The 20,173-nt window shown below is 42.0% G+C and overlaps 1 protein-coding gene across 5 annotated transcripts in view; it reads left to right on the forward strand.

Annotated features, from left to right (window-relative positions):
- zmiz1a (zinc finger, MIZ-type containing 1a) overlaps positions 1 to 20,173 on the forward strand; it is a 144,420-nt gene that overhangs the window by 95,077 nt on the left and 29,170 nt on the right. For 4 of the 5 annotated variants that reach the window (XM_066678777.1, XM_066678778.1, XM_066678779.1 and 1 more), the window contains exons 5-6: positions 7,419 to 7,532; positions 11,913 to 12,018. In XM_066678777.1, the coding sequence (XP_066534874.1) occupies positions 7,419 to 7,532; positions 11,913 to 12,018 (220 nt within the window). Of the gene's footprint in view, positions 1 to 7,418; positions 7,533 to 11,912; positions 12,019 to 16,346; positions 16,627 to 20,173 lie in introns of those variants that run through there. The other variant, XM_066678781.1, reaches the window with a different exon arrangement.

Raw genomic sequence — 20,173 nt, forward strand, 5'->3', positions numbered from 1 at the left:
AAAACGCAATCGATTGAAGCTGATTAGTCAAATTGAAACGGCACATTTGGGGTGTGGTTAGGCTGCAGTATATTGTGTGTGACAGTTGTCCCAGTCAGTACAGGTTAGTGATCGTCAACGCGTGTGTACATTTGCATGCATCCCGGTGTTGTGCGCAGTTTTGATTTGGGGATGCTGGCTGGGGGCCAGGTTCTGTGCTGTTTTTTCCTTTCTTTTTTCCCTCTAGAGCAGGTACTGCCTGATCCTGTCTGCTGGTAAACAAGGGCACCTTATCACTCCAGGGCTGTCTTTGAAGCCTGGCTTCCTGGGAGGCTGATACTCTGTGAATCTGATGGGGACTTTCTGCTGCTTTTCCTTTCCCTCCCTTTACCTTGTGACTTGTTGTCTCCCGCATCTCCCTCTCCTTTTGTTCAAAGTCATCTCTGTGGCATCTAGTCATAAATGAAAGACTAAATTTGTTGAATCGCTTTTACAGATGCATACGCTAAAAAGGAAAATGCTAAATGTCTAGTCGCAGGTTTGTTAAAGGAAGAGCTGTGATTTTTAGAGCATTTCCTAAAATCAGAAAGTCATGTATGAAAATAATGCACTGAGCTCTGAATACAAAATGACAGGAAAATTCATTCGTTGTCTGTAACCACTTATCCAGTTCAGGGTCTCGGTGGGTCCGGAGCCTACCCGGAATCACCCACTCACACACACACACATATATATACACAGTCACTCACACTTGTGCACACTTTTGAGTCGCCAATCCACCTACCAACGTGTGTTATTGGACAGTGGGAGGAAACCAGAGCATCCCGGAGGAATCCCACCCAGACACAGGAAGAACACACCAAACTACAGACAGTCACCCGGAGTGAGACTTGAATCCCCAACCTCCAGGTCCCTGAAGCTGTGTGACTGCAACACTACCTGCTGCACCACTGCACAAATGATTTGCTAGCCACAAAAACAATGGAGCTTATACATTTGATTTCACATATTCAGGGCATTCAACGCAAAATGTCAGTGTGTTATCATTCAGTTAAATAGAATTTAACAAAATTGTCAAGGGTTTTATCTCAGGAATCAGTGAGAATGTGCTGTAAATTACATATAAACAAAAAGGATCTACAAAGGATGTATTAAACCAGCATTAAATCAGCTGCAGATTAGCACTTGCTATTCAGTATTATTTTCACTCTGCTCTGTACATTGGTTTTATTTGTCAGTAGAAAGGAGTGTGAAAGGGTAATATGCTCCATTCTTCATTTTGCACTCAATCTCTTTCTGTGCAGGCATGCCATTGTTGTCATCTGACTTTCATTTACGCAGGCCTTCCCTCTGCATTCCTGCACTTCCTCAGCGCAGGCCTCCTAGTCTGCAGGAACAGCCACACTCTCGGTGGAGAGCAGCCGAAAGCTGTCAGTCACAGTAAATGAGATATTCTTCTCTATTGAGGGACATCACTGTCAGGCTGACAGCCTCACAGCTTTGTTATAAACTTTTAGTTGCAATGATTCATTGAGCAGATAGAAGAAAACTTGAGATTAAGTAAGTTTTCACAACCTTTTAGGAAAGAACCACATCATTGTTGATAGCAATTTAACTTTTAAATAAGTTTCTCTCAAAGACACAGCAGATATTTTCCAAGAAAATGTATTTCTTTTAGTTTCCAATATCTGCAAATAGTAAAAAAGCCTTAAATGTAGTATTTATATACACTATATATATAGAGAGAGAACATACTAAATGAATAAAAGTGAATAGAAATAGTGTAGATAAGCTGTACTTTTTGAAAGATCCCATTTTCTGCACAGTTGTATGTATTTACATGCACAGGGTCTGAGACTGTCCCACTGTGTCTTCTGTTTTATTTATGCTGTGGCAAACTCCATTCTCCTGTTTGGCTGCTTCTATATACCACTCTTATTGTTCTCAACACTTCCCTGTGAGCAATTGAAAATTGCTATCTCTGATGATCGAAAACAATTAATTTGGCTCTTTCCCCTTCAAGACCATGAGAAGGAATTTCAGTGATTGGAAATAATTAGGGAAACATGGCAGAGCAACTCAATTTTAATTAGAAAGCCTTTTTTATGTTCTGTAGCAGTACTGAATTGCTGTATGAATGCATCAAGAATACAAATGTGTTAAGCTGCTGAGCTCTAATGCTGAAGGAGGCAGATGTGCATGGTTCACATGCTGAACTGATGAGATGAACAGCTTCTGCAGGAGGTTCCCGGAAGGAGTAGGTGACTATAGAAATTTCTCTTTATATTTGATACACCCCTGTATTCCACACACACACTGTTTGGGCATTGTTTGAGATGTCTTTTATGGTGCTTTTCCACTGCATGTCATCGGCATAGCTTGGTTTGACGACTTCCCCTTGGTCACTTTTCCACTAGCATAGCTTCCCAGTGAAAAGTAGGTGGTGAGGTCACAAATCCCTGTCTCTAACGGGAACCGCAGGCTTTCAAAACCACAAGAACTGAGGTGGTAATGGTAGGCGCTGTTTATTCGTCATGTATTCATGTGTTTCTTTTTTTGGTGTTGTTGTTTTCTTTCTTTTTGGACTGATCAATGTTCTGCGCCTCAGTTCTCACAGTAGAGCTTTCCTTGTTAAACATTCTGGCTCTCGCTGGAGTTTTTGGTACCACTTTAAAATAAGACTACAATAAATGGTTTACTATCTGTTTATTAATGGTTATTAATTAGGTTATAAATGTATTAAAAGTCATTAATAATCATTCATAACACAGATAGAAAATGTCAATAATGACCTGCTGTTTGCCAAATAGCCCACATCCATCAACACTGTTAAACGTCAGATCTCTGGATACTTCTCCTTCAGTCGACATTAACCCTGTCAGCTTCAGCACATATTTGTTAATGAGTTTAACCATTTACCCACCGAGTTTAAGAAATAAACCATGAATAGAATGTCTTTTTTAATAACCATGTAATAAACATATTTTTCAACCATTTATAAAACTTTTAAAAGTGTAGTGTTATTTTAAAGTGGTACCGAGTTTTTCTTCAGCCACCAATCCAGCAGCAAGGTTTACACGTCACATTTAGTACCAACTAGCCCAGCTTTGTACCAGATGTGAGCAGGGATTAAAAAAGTATCAAGTGCCGGGTACCAGATTTGGCTGGTGGAAAAACAATAGAGCTGAGTGGCGTAGGTTCCAAGCAGTGGACAGTGCCATTACTGGACTTACTGTAACTGTTTCATGATTAAAAAAGTTTGGACCTCAATGTGTTTTTGATTGCTGGGGCCAAGCATCACTGACCCTGTTTAGCACTTTCTAGCAGTCGGTCCTTTTGTTTCATAGTCGCTCACTGTACCTAACATTCTATGAAGGTGATAGGTGAAGTGCAGTAAAGTCTACTCTCAGATTTCAAGAGTTAATAAACCCATTCATTACTATGGAAGTGTTTCCTGATTGGTTCAAATGAAATTGGCAGGGAATTAAAACATTCATAATTTTTTGAGCAGTGTGATGTAGCCAAGCTTAGAAGGCCTTTAACTCGTGTAACACATCTATATGTTATGTAATATGATGATGCTACTGTCATACCTGTATAAGCTCTAACATATCAGCTTTTTATTCAGTGTATTACACTCAAACCTGTAGAAGGTTTATTAGCTCGTATTAAAGAATAGGAAGCTCTCCAGTGACTTTTGCTGCATGGAGTCACGGCGGCCTACAGCAGCAATGTGAGTAACTGTGCCTAAGAATTGATAAATTGCAGAGAGGAAAAGGGCCCTGCGGTGGACAGGTCGTGTTTGGAGCGTGTCAGCATGGCAGGGGGAAGGTGCAGGTTTGTCTAGATCTTTTGGAACACCTGTCCTGTGGCTTTGCCAACCACACTGTCTCACTGACCCTCAGCACAGTGTGACTACCCTCACATCAGTGAGGCTTGTGACACTGCACTCACACTGCAACTGCCAGCTCTAATCCTTGATTCTGGACAGGGAACTATGTTTAACTGTTTGTAATTTATAAATTAATTATTTCCTCTTGAATATTGTGATGCATTTTTGATGCAGCTGTAAAGCACTGAACGGGAGGGCCTCTGGTACTGATAAGTGTTGTCTCCTGAGGATAGTAGGAGGCTCCTTTCACTACCACCGTGAACAGTTCTGATTCAGAACACTTCTGTATCAGTGAGCCTTTCACACCAAACCCCTTTGAACGGCTTTGTTTACATCTTATTGATTTAAGTTAGCAGAATCCTCCTTCGACATCAGCAGGGACATGACGTAACAAGGTCAGATTTGAGTTCAGGCCGACTTGGTTAAATGATGTGTATACAACGTATTGTAGAATTTGAGCAAAAAATGTCTTTGTACACTTGCTGTACTCACACTGCAATTACCAGCCTCCCTCTCTCTTTTTAGGATGAGGTCATGTTAAGTAATGCTGTTTTTCACTGCTTGGAAGCCAACAGTATTTATTGTACATAAATAAACAGTCTGCAGACAATTTTTTTTGTTTGTTTATGTAAGGAACCACTTTTTATGGCCTTGATTGTAGCATTAGCATTCGCCTCCTCAAAAAGGCCTCTCTCTCTCTCTCTCATGCTCTCTCTCCCCTGCTTTCTTTCTGCTCGTCCTGGCTTCCCATCAGTGTCCTGTTCACTCAGTGTTTTCAGAATATCTACTCATTCTAGGAAATAGTCGCAATTTCTTTTCCGCAGCTTTGTGGCAGGAGGAGAAATGTTCACAGTCAGTGTAGATCTTGTGCTGTGCTGGATTTATTCAGCGAAGCTGTGTGGTAGCACACACACTGGCTCTTTGTCACATGAGCTCTTTGTCAATGGACACCAAAGCCATCCATTCAATGGCGACCTCTGCCGCCCCCCGCGAGACAATGCTGCTGCTTCGCTGCAGAAGAGGAGGCACCCGTCACTGAGCAGAATGAAAGTTTTAAAGCCTCTGTGGCCTTCTTCTCACCACGGTCAAACAGCGTCGGAGCCATTTCCATACAAGAAATCTGGAGAGGCTGCTCGGCAGGCTCGTTTGTTTAAATTTCTCATCATGTCTTGTGAGCTGCAGTCTGGAATGGGTGGACTGGAGGGGGGGTGGGGGGGACTAGGGAAAGGATAAACAATTTCAGGGCTCAATAAAAACGGGGAGAAAAGGAGAGTAAGCCTCTCCTCATTCAGTTGCGCCACAAAGCACGGCCTCTTGCGAGCGCCTTGTTTGCCAGCCTGCTTGGCTATTGCTTTCAGTGTTGCGGATCTATTACATCTTAGAGGACAAAAAGATGATGAGGAGGGTGGATTAGGACATGCTGGGGTGGCGTGAGGAGGCCTTGAAGAGCACCGAGCTCTTTGTTAAAGGGCTGGGGAAGGGGTGGGGGGGAGGGTTTCTATCCCAGAATGCACAGCTGAGCTCCAGCCAGGAGGCCAAGGGTCTAAGTGACCACAGGTCTTTACAGGGTCGTGCAGATGCAGACGAAGCAAACTGGAGATAAAGGACAGCAAAGAAACACTCACAACTGATAGAAACTTAAAAATAGCTTTCATATGAAGAAGCCTACGATGCCAGTTCTCATCTTTCTACAAAGATACTGTTCCTCAAGAAATGCACAGTGATTATAATCATGGCCCAGTCAATACAGAGAGGTTCAATTCTGCCATAATCCTAGTATCTCTTTTGAGGTAAGGACCTAGATACACTGAGCAGTGTGTGTTCTGATGCAGTCATTTGGCATTGCTTCAGAGCTCAATCTCACTGGCATCTCATATCTGAACAGATGCACCGAGACCTAGTTTCACACTGTATTGTTCGACATTTGCCTTTTATCATTATGTCAAATAGATTAGCAGCTTGGAGCGTTCCTATACATTGATCTACCATGACATTATATCAGACACATAATGATATCAGAAGCACACTGATAATGCTTTTACTAGAGATAAGGTGATAACAGAAATGTTGTGGTTGCAGGAAGGAAGAGAAGTGGGCCCTGTGTAAAGCTCTAAATCAATGATCACCAACTAGTCGATTGCGATTGTCAGGTCAATCTCTGATAAATATCATGGCTTCTTCGTTTATTGTGTTTAATATAGCTGCATCATTCTGTATCCACATTGGTTCATTAGCTAGTTCAGCTGGGACATATAAAGCTGCGGTCACACAGGGTTTATGTCCACAAATTTTGACAATTGAATTTGCGTCCCTGACCCACAGTGGTGCTACTCTGTACTGTCTCTGCCCTGTCTGGAGCTTTCAGTTTCAAAACAGCTTTCATTCTGATTGCAAATTACAACACAAGTGAGAGTCACTGTCGATGTGCGACCATAGTGTACTTTTATAAGTACAGCCGCCTAAATAAAACAGTCAGTAAGATAAAAGCATCAGAAAATGCTTCCAATAGAAGTATAAGCAGGAGATATGCACAGTCTAAATCCCTGTATGTGGGGAAAGATAGGTAATTAAAGGTAATTACAGTGGTAATAATTTGTTTATATATTTATACATTTTTGTACATTTGTTTCAGCGTGTACAGTTTTGGAATGTGGAGGCAATTTACTGTAAGCTAAGACTGTATAAAGCACCCGGGGAAAAAAACAGATTTACCATGAAAACATAAAAAAATTGTGGGTCTGATTATGTGCAGAACTGTTATTGGATCGGTACTGATGGGTAGCACAACTTGTCAGAACACCTTTTTAGCACTTGCAGACAGTGTGCAGCCTCAGTCACTGAGTGCCACCCAAGACAACACTCAACTGTACATTAACGAAGTAGAGTTGCATTTTATGTGATTGAGGTGATGGGGACATTTACAGCTTTATTTTAAGGCCTAAAGCCTGCTGTTTATGCTTTTTGATCTTTTATTTGTTCAGATTTCAGAAGGTGATCTTACACACAAAACAGTAGGTGACCACATCTATGGCAATAATTTTATATGCATAAGAAAAGTGATCAGGTTTTTCTAAAAATGTAGGTGACGATGTTGCAAGAAATTAGGTGTACTCTTAAACCGCTGCATTATAAAACAACGGCAGTTATTTAAAATTGTAGCCTACTGCTTCCAAAGCAACTAAACTGCCCAATGTTACAAAGCTTGCTGGTTTAAGTGATGTATTTTGATGAGTTTGCTAGTGTTATTAAATCAGTAAAGTGCACAGCAATAGTAGCTTATACTAGCGATATCCCATACTGTACATTTTCTACTGCCAGCTTTTTTTGTTCTTACCAATCATGGTTACACATATTTGGAGTAAGGAAGCTTTGTAAATCAGGTTTTTTTAATATGTGGCAAATAAGGAAGCTCGTGACACCTGTTTTAAAAGCGCTCTATAAGTAAAACTGAATTGCAATAGTATTTCAATCTTTTTTAGTTTCTGTTTGAAGGTTATCGTAAGTTGTATGAACTGATGACTATTTGTTTTCTCTTTCCCTCCCACAGCACTTACAGAACCCGGCCAATTTCCAGACAGCAGCCACGGAGTTGCTGGACTGGTGTGGTGACCCGCGAGCGTTCCAGAGGCCCTTTGAGCAGAGCCTGATGGGATGTCTGACGGTAAGACAGCAGCTGCTCCTCCTCCGTCCCCCTATCAGGGCCGGCGACGGAGGTTAAAGCAAAAGTCACGCTTCACCTAGCCCTCTGCCCATCTCTCACTCTCTCATCTCTGTCCACTGGCTCGCTCTCTCTCTCCTTTACCACACACTCACTCTAACCTCGCCTGCCCTTTTTTACCTTTCTCTCTTTCTCACTGTCTCAGTTTCTTATTCTGTGTCTGGCACTGCACCTTACCTCCTCTTTCATTCTGTGAAACACACAAACACACAACACACACACACAGGCAGTCCATTTCTCTGGGCTTCCCTCTCACTCTGTCCCTTTCCCCTTTGCTCTGATAAGACACTGGTACTTAAGCACAGGTCAGGCAGAAGCAGTCACCCCTCCCAGCTTCTGCTACAGCTCCTCATCGATTATGGCAGGAGGCCAGTGACCGGCACCTCCAGCCTCGCACTGGCCTCAAGAGCGGCCACTTGGTTGGCTGTAAGGCCATCCTCCCCATTGATTTCCAGCAGAGAGCCTGTGAGCAGTGTCTATTTTTCACATAATCATTTACTGAAAAACATATTGGAAAATGAGTGTCTTATCAACAGCTGCGTTCACTGATTGAGCCCTCTTTTTTTCTTTTATATTTTTGTTGTAAGAGCAGCTGGAGGAAATACCCTAGATGAATCTTCAGCTTATGGCAAGAGATTATGGGACTTAATGGCAAACTGAAGGAGCATTGAGTAAACGACAAAATAATCATTATACTTTAAATAAGGCCTTAAACCTCTTAAAGCCCCTGATTAAACCCCCGAAGAATTCAACCACTCTTTGAACCCCTGTTATAGCCTTTCGCCAATAATTAATTAATTATTTTAGATGCTGTTATCTGAGTTCATATATGGATTAAATTCCATCGTGGATCTCTTTTCCAGTGCCTATTGGGTTATTTGCTTACAAGCCAAAAAAAAAAAAACCCAAACTTAAAAGCAAGGTTATACGCAGAGCTGTGTCATCAAAGGAGAGCAAAAAAAATGTTGAGGGAGATTGTAAGGTGGTGTCAAAACATGTGTGAACTCGAAGTACAGGATGAAGTCTGTTCTAGCTTTGATCTTCTGACAGGACCACCCATTGCACAGTGGTCAAAGATTCTGTCCCATTCAACGGCTGTTACACTACTCACTGCGTGTGTATGGCCAGATAACTGCATGACAGTATTGTCCACTGTCTGTTGTATCTGTCAGTAATAAAGTAATGCACTTGTCAAATTCTTCTGTAAATAGTATTTGTGTTACTGTAATACAAGGATTCAGCTGTAAAGATTTAATTTTATTAATTTAATGCCATATTTCTGTTGATACCATGTCCTAGTCCAGTATTTATATTTTTATAGATAACACAACTGCACCCTTTTTTAAATGTACAGAAAATGTCAGTTTCATGTAAATTATCATACATTCTCGATTGTTTATATATGTCACAGTCATTTCATAATTAATATATGCCTAGTGTGACACATTCTGATATGTTATAGTTTATATTTGGTCTTTTTAAATGAATCATCCTACTACTGCTCTTATTGCTAAATGTGCAATAACCAGGCGTTCTCGTTTTACATTTAGCTCCAGTAAATGTGTTTTGAAATAATGAGTGCTGGCTTAGCTGCAGACAAATCACTGTTGCAGATATTCCGAGTGGTTGTTGAGCTGTTGTCATTTTCAACTTTTAAACTGCTCCACGCTGCAGACACACAAACCGCTTGTTAACTCCTGAAAACGCGCCTCACGACTGCTCATGGATAACGACCGTTTACCTCACCCCTGAGCCAATGATGTAAGTGGAGCTAAACTGAGGAAAACAGACTCAACAAAGGATGGGAGTTTAATTAGACTTAATACGGAGAGTATTGATCAGTTAAAGATATGCCTGGTTTGAATGTAATAGTGATATTTTAGTGTTGATTGGGACTTTTTTGTGGGGTGTATTGTGTGTATTGGAAGCTTGTAGGCATTCATCCTCAGTAGTGGATATGGACTGTTAGTGACCACCCCCCATGCCCTTCCCCCAACCCCGCCAGCTCTGTTCGGGGTGATGGGGAGATGAAAGTGAGAAGCCGATAAGAATGCTAGCTGACAGATGCGGACATGTCTTACACACGGCCCCTGGGGCAGCAGCAGGTAGCTCTCTCTCTGCCGCCCACACCCCAGCGCACGCAGACGCAGCTCGATTCTCTTGCAGCCGCACATGCTCAGCACTCCACCAAATGATAAATGACACATCCAGCTTGTCAGTAGCTTTACCAACGACAGCTATCTGGGAGTGCACTGTTTCACAGTCTTTTCCTGTCAACCTGTGCATATCTGCAGTGCTGCGGCCCGAACAATCGCTCGTGCTTTTTCTTCCCCCGTGTCTCAAAGGGAATACGTTGGATATTTTCTTTGTGGCCCGTCTTCCTCTCCTTACTCAGTGCTGTTTGGGCTATTGTCACAATGCTCTCACCTTCTAACGACACGGCAAAACTGTAAACTAGAATTTGCTTGGTTCAGTGACCTGAAATTTTGCTGTTGAATCACATAATATTGCAGGCCAGCATTCTGAGAAAAGAGATTATGAGGAAAAGGCTTATGAGAGGGAACATTTCTAAAGCCCGTTTGAATCTATGCTAGCCTGTGTGGCACCGTGCCTGGTTCATACACTTGGCAGATGCAGTTGCAGAAGGGAAATTAAAGTTTGGCAGGAACTCTGCATTTCTGCTTGTCCAAAAACCCTGCAAACTGCAGGATAAAAAATGTCTCTGGCTTTTCATTATAAGAGATGCTATTCATCAGATTTCAGAATGCTGTTAATCCATCATTGAATTATTCAATTATTGAACCATGAATAAAAATCTGTCTGCGCAGGTTAGTATGTCACTTTTACTGTTTTATGATTCTTTTAAATCCACTTCTAGTGGTATTTTTGTCTTATGTTTAAATCAAATAGTGACACAATGAAAGGTAGTTAACAAATCGTTATGAAGTGTTTATTGAGCACATACTGTGGTGTATTATATACTTTAGTTTTTGCGGTGGAGTAGAGACTTTAGAGTGATTTGTGTCTATGTGTGATCAATGCCGGTAAAAGTCACCAGCCCTAAGTCTTGCTTTCTGTGGTGATGTCAAACAAACAGCAATGTTTGTTTTAAAAAAAGAAAGCAGTAACCGTCGTAGTCCAGAGTCCCGTGCTGGAGCAGTCAGTGATAGATATGTCTTTTTTAACATTCTTGTAAGAGAACCGTTTTTGACTGAACCGTGTTGTGGAGGTGGATGTGTTCTCAGCACAGGGCCTTTCATATTGCACTCTAACTTTTGGGCTTTTTTCCCAGCTTTTTTTTCCCTTGCTGCAGATCAAGGTCTCTTCTGAAAGAGGTTTGAATCTGGAGTTCAGAGGGCCAAGTCTAGGCTCAGGTCTCTGCGGAACAGAACATTCAGAGAACAAACAGTTGAACGTCTGTGCAACAGTCTCCCAAATCTCCAGGGAAAATCCATCAGTCCTGCCCTGCAAATACTGCGAATACCAACACAGCCTTAACACTGTACCACATCAGTGGAGGTGGCTGTTTTCTTTCAGAATGCATTATTCATGGAAGGCGATAAATATTTCATATGATTGCATTAGAATGAGGAAATTGCTCCACTATGAGTATTTTGTAGAGAGATATTTTGTGTATGAAGAGGAGAGGAGCAGTGTAAGGGGGGTACAGTGTTTAGCACACTGCCGGTTCCGACGGTTCTCATGGGGGTCTGGAGTAGAATTTCAAGGCAGCTTAATTGCACATATCTTATGTAGACTCTAAAAAATTCAGTGGGCCTGGTGCTAAGCAGCGAGTTTAGAGAAGTCCACTACAATGTGCTCCCCTACCGCTTTGCTGTGTGTGTGTGTGTCTATGTCCGTGCTCTTCTGCTGAGTGCACAGTTCTGCCTCACAGACAACGAGGAAGTTTTCCTTCTCATATATTCTCACATCTGGGAGCAGATCTGTCAGAAATCCAGTGCTACAAACCACAGTTTTGGAAGGAGTATAAAACAGAGAAATGCAACAGGTGTAATGTTTATACTAAACGACTTAGTAGGATTGAAAAATAAAATACAATGTAGGGAATCTGCACTGAATGATGTTTTTATTAGTATATTACTTCTGTAATTCTGTAAAGTAAGGTTTTACAGATATATTACTTCTATGTGATGACTGGTTTTACTCCAGCATAGAAATTCATAACACTACACAACAAAGAACATAGAACAGGAACACAGTGCTTGAATTGAGACATTTGAAGTCTCTAGCTTGCACACACACACACACATCTACAAGCTCCCCTATAAAAGAGTTTTAACACTCTCCTGATGTGTTGTACAGGTGGTGAGTCGTGTTGCAGCGCAGCAGGGCTTTGACCTGGACCTGGGCTACCGGCTCCTGGCTGTGTGTGCAGCCAACCGCGACAAGTTCACCCCAAAGTCAGCAGGTGAGTCCCTCTCTCATCTTACTCTCCCTTTCTCTCTCTCTCTCTCTCCATCCCTCTCTCCCTCTGTCCATCACACTCCTCCTGCAGTATATCCTTCTTTTAACCTTTAGAAGACTACAGTCAGAAATGTTTAGACAGTGCCATAGGTCTCTAATGAAAGTGAGCTCTTCGGTTGTTGATCAAGCACCATGTTAAAAATAATGAATACAAATAAAACTATGCTTTTATCAGCAGCAACGGCTGCAGATTCTAAGGGTTAATTGCAGGGTAATAGGAGGGAAAGTCTTATTATCCTAGACTTGTCTGTGCTTGAACTATCTTTTTTTGTTAAAGGTCTCTTGACTGCTCACTCATGTTTATAGAGGAGAATGCTGTAACTCTCCGAGGCTTTACATTGCTGCCACTTTTTTGCTCTGTGGTTCTCAGCCTGACCGCGCACGCAGAACAGTCCTGTCAGAAAGTGTCCGATTCATCAAAAAGTCAGAGATTTGATTTCCAGCCGCTGTTTGGCAGCTAATAAACAGCTGCAGAGCAGTGTCCTTTGGTTAACAGCTCTGTCTGAAAAGTGTGACCTGCTCGGCCCAGCTCTCCTGAAGTGTCCCGTTCTTGTACATTTGTCAAAGTGAAGTGCAAACAGACATCAGCACAACAGAGATAGATGGGCAGCGAGCACTAGGGTTGAAGCATGCGTGCGTACTTCATTTGGAAAAGGCCTGACATGGCGAGCTGTTGGGAATGAAGATAAACGAATGTTTTAGAGCAGCACAGATTACCATGGTTACAGCTGGACACTGGGTGCCTCCCAGAAAGAGTGATTGCTTCTCTTGTCTTTCTGTTGATGCAAAGCAGAGCAGAGCATTAGGGACCATAATATTTTATGTTCAGTGATATGGATAGTACTTGTGCACCTGATTAAGCTCAGAGAATGTATAGGTCAGGTCCTGGTTTAAGAGCAGTGATGTCTTTATTTATATATATATCGAGAGAGAGAGAGAGAGAGAGAGAGAGAGAGAGAGAGAGAGACCCTCCACAGTGATTGTGTTTGTTTTTCAGTAGATCATAAAGAAATGACTGGAAGCAGATCAAGCTTCCTCACTCTCAGCCCATCACACAGGCATCCATCTCAGCTCTGTCACCAGGGCGTCTGCTGCTCCAGACATGGAGACGACAGTGGCAGAGTAAACACTCAAACACACACACGCGCTCACACACACACACACCGTCTGGACCTTAGCTTCCTCTCATCCACTTGCTTCTCGCTTTCTTACTCATTTCCTACTCACATCTCTCTCTCTCTCTCTCTCTCTCGCTCTGCTCTTGCTCTCTCTCGCTCTCTCAGTCTCTGTCTCTGTCTATTTTTCTCTGTTAATTTTCATACAACTCAGAAACATACCTGCTGAATTTGTTTTGAATATACAGCAGCAATTTATTTGTCACTGTCAACATTTTCTCATCAAAAGGCAAACTTTTACATCATATGAACATTTCATGATGAATGGACCAATAAAAAGGCCTCAATATTCCTGATATGCTACAAATTTACCATCTACGTGATATGATACATTCATCAAAATGTCTTCCTTGAAATAAGGAGCATGTTTATATTGGATAATGATTTTACATTTTTTAATGCTATTTAAAATCATTGCTAAAAGCACATGTTGAAATATATTTTGCCTTGGACTAATTTAAACAGTTGAAAGGAGTGCTGATGGGTGCTGAGGTTATATCATTTTGTATTATTCCTAAAATAGCACTATCACTAATATTGTTAACATTTTATTACAAATGCTTTTACAAGCATTATCCTGTTTTCCTTAAACCTGCTCAGCGAAGAATATTTACATCATGGCAGTGGGCAGACCCTCATATACAGAACTGCTTAGAATACATAGAAGCAGGATTAGTTTTAAGAAGATTGACCCTTGATTCTTGTTTATGAAGCATGGCATACTTGACTGAGCAGGGAATCGAACCCTACCCTTCTTCGTAGACAGGAACCAGAAGAAGTACAGAAGGGAAGCTTGAACGTTTAAGACCTATGGGATATTACGCTAAGTTATTGGGAACTAACCAGGGAATACACACATTTCTTTAATTTTATTTATTTTTGTCACTGTGTTTCTTGACGTTTCTGATTTGCCAGCTCACACATAAACACACATACACACATTAAATGGAGTTAAACCAGTCTTTGAGGCTGTGGAGGGAGAGTGTAGTCCCAGTGAAAAGGCAGCGACAGAGGCAGGATGGCGACAGAGGGTCGGCTGACACCAGACACTGGAGCTGAGAACAGCGGCACACGATCAATGAGCAGTCAGACAAACAGCCCCAGGCTCCACGGGGCACACACACACACACTGCTCTTCCTCTACACAACCCTAGACATCACACTGCCCTATCAATCACTAAACACTTTATATACAAATACATTAGTCACATAGGAGTTACTGAACAATTCAGAGTATACTTACTGGTAGAAGTGCATCATTACAGTCAACTGACTTTGGCTCAAAGACATGATCATCGATCAGTTCATTGATTAAGTATTTATGACGATCTGTATCGCAATCTTAAAATGTAATTAACAAAAGAAAGATAGGAGTTGCACACCAGGGAGTGTCACTGTCACACAGTGTTGAAGTTGTGGGTTTAAATCACACCCGTGGTGACTGTCTGTGAGTTTGGTGTGTTGTTGTGTCTGTGTGAGTATTTCTCTGGGTGCTCCGATTTTTTTCCCCCACAGTCTAAAAACACGTGGTTATTAAACGGAAACCAACTCTGGCTCATATAAAGCATTTGAAAGTGCTAGTTTGTTTCATGTTCTCATTTATTCTATAAAGTGAGAGCTTCTGGTTTTAAATGAACACTCCATTCAAAACATTTTAAAAATAATAAATACCTTTTACTCACTAACAGGATTAAAACAAGCCTAGATTTAAGGGTTATAACAGAAGATAAAACACACTGAGATCCAAACCTGGCTGTCAAAGTAGTTCTGAAATCTTTCTGAGTATATCAGCACTTTGTCATTCTGAAAGCAAAAGGGTAAAGCTGCTGTACTTAAAATACCCTGATTGTCACTCAACGTAAGACACTCTCGTAAGTTCTTCTAGCACCTTTTTTTGGGTATTCTCAGATGTCATTTTAACACTCTTATAGTGGCATGTTCTGCCCGTTGCAGGTGCCTAAACAGTACAGCACACTTTTCCCTGACAGACTAATAAAGCAAATGACGTTATCAGTGCAAAGTATACAAGCCTGCCATTTCCTATCAATAGCTGATCTACAGGTGCATGTATATATACATACGTGTGTGTGGGTAGGTGTGTGTGTGTGGGGAGGTGAGGAGTAGTCTGTCAGGGACAGGTTGGATGTGATACTGACCTCTCTGTCAGTAGGATTAGCCTGCCGTATTAATCTGTGATTACAGGAGCTATCTGTCTGCTGTGTGTGTGTGTGTGTGTGTGTAAACTCGAGAGTCTAAGCTACACTGCTTACATGCTGAAGGGAGACTTCTTACCCAGGCTTTGTTGGGCACCCCACCAGCAGGGCAATAAGATAATTGTTTTGTCTAACATCCAGCAGTCACTCTTTTGTCTCTGTTTCACTGCAGTAAGGATGAGTGCAGAACACCTACCATATCGCTTTCTCTTACTGGCTTTTTAATCGCAGTTTTTTAACAGTTTTGGATTCCCCTGAAATGCAAACCAGTGGATCATTGAATTATTTGCCCATGTGATTGCATTTCCATGTATAAAATGCCCCCTTTTTCCCTTGCCGCCATCATTATATTTATTGGAACGTTGTGTTGTCAGTGGTAGCAGTCAGCTGTCTTAGATCAACAGCTTGTTCTTCCCTTAGAGCATGTCACGCTGACATTTAATAGAAAGCACATTAGTATGGAGAGTGACAGCTAATGTGTTTGTCTGGCAGGATGTGTCTCTCAGTTGTACTCCCCTATTCAGAAGGGCCTACCATTGTTTACACATTTCCATAAAAAAGCATCTCCACAAGACCTGTTTTTGCCTGCATGCAAGAACACAGATAGCACGCCATTGTTCTTGGTGAGATGTTTCGACAGGCTAATTGCAAGGTGTGCTGCCGGCCAAGTGCCTTTTAAGTCTCCTTTCGACTAGTTTTGGCATGACGCGCCCAAGTCAGAAGTGACTGGAAATGTAGCAATGCTTTGTTTTCTTTTTCTAAGTGTACTTTAAGTGTCGCGCCTCCCTCACCCACACAACCTCAACGGATTCTCTGCGGCTTCGCTTCCTCAGCGGCGTGTGTCAGGTCGAGCTCATGTTGTAGCGGATGAAGACAGAAAAGAGACACTTGTCATTGGGGAAGTGTCTGCAAGTAATATGAGTAACTTGAAAGAATTCTGACACGATTTGCTGATTTGTTTGTCATCTGCAATAATTCTGCCTTGTTGCCTCATTTTCAGGTCTGTGATACCAGTCCACAAGTCATTAACTGTTGAGAAGTTCTTTAGTGAGGGACTTTGCTGTTCTAAATGGGATGCTGAGTGCTTACAGAAACTCCAGAGAGAGTGAGACCAAGAGAGATTGATATGATTCAGCCTGCTGTCTGACTCTGCATAGCAGCTGGGTAAAAACATCTGCCTTCTCTTCATTTTCTCTGCCCTCAGTTACAAGGGCGAGAGTTGCCATGTTCAGCTCTCAGCCGTCTTCTTGAGAGATACCTCCCACATCTCACTGAGCTGTGAGCCTTTCACACTGAGCCTTTTTCCCCTAAATTTATAAAAGTGAACAAAATGTGGATTACATTTGTGTCCAGATGGCTGCTACCACTGTTTGTGTTGTATATTTATCATCTTTTTAGATATTTAAAAATTCTATGTCGTACAAAATTAGAAAGTACTTCAGAAAGACTCTTTCTGGTTATTTTAAAACATAAAAATGTGGTTGTGATGACTTAGGCGTACAGATTATAATTTTGGTTCCGTTTCTTGTTAACTCCGGCTGAGGGGGTGGTACCTTTTAAACAAGGCATCTAACCCCACAAAAAAAATGTCCCGCTGCTCTGTGTATGTTCTCTGCCACTAATCACTAGTGTGTGTGTTTGTGTTTTGGGGGTAAATTTAATATTGGCTTCAGGGCTGAACAATAATTCATTACAGGGTGCTCCCCACTTCACTGTCCTCAATTTTAAAGTTAGTTTAAAAATATTAGTATTGACAATGCCAAGTGGTTTATGTTTGACGTGATGGCATGTTTCCTGTTTGTTCTTGGCAGTTTTTCTGTGGCTTTTAAGTTGTTTATATTGTTATCTGAATTTCTCATATCGAATTTTAGAAAAATAAATACATTTTGGCAGTATTGTCCAGCCCTAATTGGGTCTAATTTATTTTTATATGTGAAAAACAGTTGATAATCAACTGTGAATAATTTTTGATCTGAACCAGGGTTAGGTTTAGACCAGACTGAAGGTTAAATTTAGATTTTGGGTTTGGGTTAAGGTTAGAATTAGATTCATGACCAAATTTAGGAAGTTAAGATGAACCTAGCAGATGTTTAGCTAAAGGGAAGTTAGCTTAAAGGAAGTTATGTACCAACAAAGTGTTTAAGTGTGCCGTCCAGATAGTATGAATGAAAATTGTGTTCATTTGATTTTGCACCTAACAATCAAACTGTCACTCTGAACCACATCTGTTTTCAAGAAGCAAAAACTCTTTCTAAAAAGAGGCGGTTATTAAGGAAATAAAATATCGTTCTTAGTGCTACATTACTTGTGCAGCGATGAGGGTGAAGGACGGTGCATCAAGGCTGCAGCAGCGTGATGTGTAACTGCGTCCTCCAGCACAAATGCGAAGAATGTTCCTGCTCCGCATAGGAGTTCTGTCAGCAGGCTGTAAATCAGGCCAGCTGGAGGAGGACGTCAGAGAGCGAGTGATCTGCCATGTCTGCAGTGAAGGATTGCTTTCATGGGCCTGGCCGTAATTCACATGTCATGTACACACACGCGGTTTACAGAGCAGCCGGGAGTGCAAATACATAGGCAAATACAAGCCCAGGGACCTCTTTGTGTCACATGCAAACACGTACACTTGCCACAAACCAAGCTCTCACACTTTATTCAGAGATGAGAAATACACTCCCTGGGTTTTAGATTTTTTCCTCTGTGCGAGGTTTACCTCTAATGATATGTAATTAGTAAGGAAGAATCTCTTGAGTTAATAATGTAATCAACCCCTGCAGTCATTGTGCTGTGGTAGGAAGGGAAGCAGTGTGAAATAATGAACAGGATTGGATGCGCCTGTAACCAGGCCACTGTTTTGACATATTCTCCAGTGCTTGTCTGCAGCTGATGAAATCGCTCAGCAACAGTTAAAAAAGAGTGTGGTGCCTATGTTGTAGTCTATATGTAACTACTGAAACATTCTTTTGCCAAAACAAAGGATTCTGTGGCTTCAGTGTAACCATGTGATGACGTTACCTGAAATACTCTTGGAATTAGCATGAACAAAAAGTGCAATTTAACTCATAGGGACTATTAAGAATTTCCCAAGTGATCTGCATCCACACAGAGGTGTGAGCAGTGGGGACTTTGTTATTGGAGAGTTGCTACGAGCCATTGCTTTGCAGTCAGTAAGTGAGAGGAAGCTCAAGTTCCTGTTTGAGCAGCTCTTCACCTCTTTAATGCAGCCTGCAGCCTTGACATGTCCTCTCCTTTCTCTGAATTATTTCACCCACCAGGAGCATGATATTGAAGGTCCCTGTCACAGCATTTTGAATCTTGCTGGGGAGCACTAGAGAAGGAAGCCTTGTAGGCCTCAAGGCTTTCGAATATACTGTATGTCTCTGTGCTTTGTTTGAACAAATGAATTATTCCTTGTTTGATGACAGTGATAATCATAGCGGTGATAATTATATGGAGGTCTTAGCCACGCCGAGTTAAAGCTACTGATGATACAGTGCTTTTAATTAACAAACGAGGCAAGGCTAATTCAACAGCCACCAAATAGCTATTTATTAATTCATTGATGGGGGCATGCTATTGACAGCCTGGGGTCTGTTTTCTAAAATGTAACATTGTATATGTATGTAATTAGCAGCATTAAGCAGCCTGCTGTCATGATAGACACTTAGCGTTAAACGCTAACAATTTTCCCATTAACGTCACCCTCTCCAATATGCAGACAACACTGTCTGAAGCTGGTTCATACCACAAGACCTGGACTTAATTAGTCAGCGTGATTTGATGGATTTAGCTAGTGTCATACAAGCCCATGTAAAGCGCCCACCGATTAGCTTCACCAATGGGCAGGATTCCCTCGCTTTGATAACAGTAATCGCTCGTTTGAAACGTGGCTTTGACTGAATTGATTTGCGCTTGTTGGTTGGAGATCCCCCTCCACCCCTCCCCCTCTTCTCCTGATGCTTTGGCCAAGGGCCAAGAACCAGCCTGTCTGCCACGTTAGGCACCACCCCCCTCTGCAAGTTTGAAATGTGAGCCGCCTGCATATTTCCCCTTTCCTCCCTTCTGGCAAAGTGGCTGTGGCACATCGTGCATGTGTGTGTTTGTTTGTGTGTATATGTGTGTGTGTGAGTGTGAGTGTGTATGTGTGTGTCTGAATGTGTGGGCTCGTCCATCCATCTCTGTGTGATGGGGACATTAGGAAAAGGTGCGATGGATCACTAGAGAGAGAGAGAGGGGTGACATCAATTACAGCACAAATACATCCAAGGTGAGACAGGCTTCCCTTTATTCTCTTTCTTTCTCTCTCTCTCTCTCTCTCTCCCTCACACACACTTCCTTTTAACCCCTTTAACCAGAGAGAGCTTCCTGTACATGTTGTGGCTTTTGTGCTGCTGAAGGCTTACAGGCATGTGGTCACTCTGCCGACAGTGTGGGACTGTGTGTGTGTCTGTGTGTGTGCGTGTGAAGTTTTGAAGAGCTTAACCTGATTCCCTGTGGGCCGTCGTCATCTCTGGAGCCAGTGGCAGGTACAGCGGGAGCCCATTAGCACACAGCTCCATCTGTGATTGGCTTTCGCCGTGGAAATCCAGAGACCGCCGCTGAATAATTGATGTGTATCGTGCACTCGTTGGACGAGAGAGAGAGAGAGAGAGAGAGAGAGAGAGAGAGAGAGAACAGAGTCATGGTGCTCTGAGGAAAAGAGAGAAGAAGAGAA

Source organism: Hoplias malabaricus, chromosome 8 (assembly GCF_029633855.1).
Source record: "Hoplias malabaricus isolate fHopMal1 chromosome 8, fHopMal1.hap1, whole genome shotgun sequence".
NCBI classification, from domain to species: Eukaryota; Metazoa; Chordata; class Actinopteri; order Characiformes; family Erythrinidae; genus Hoplias; species Hoplias malabaricus.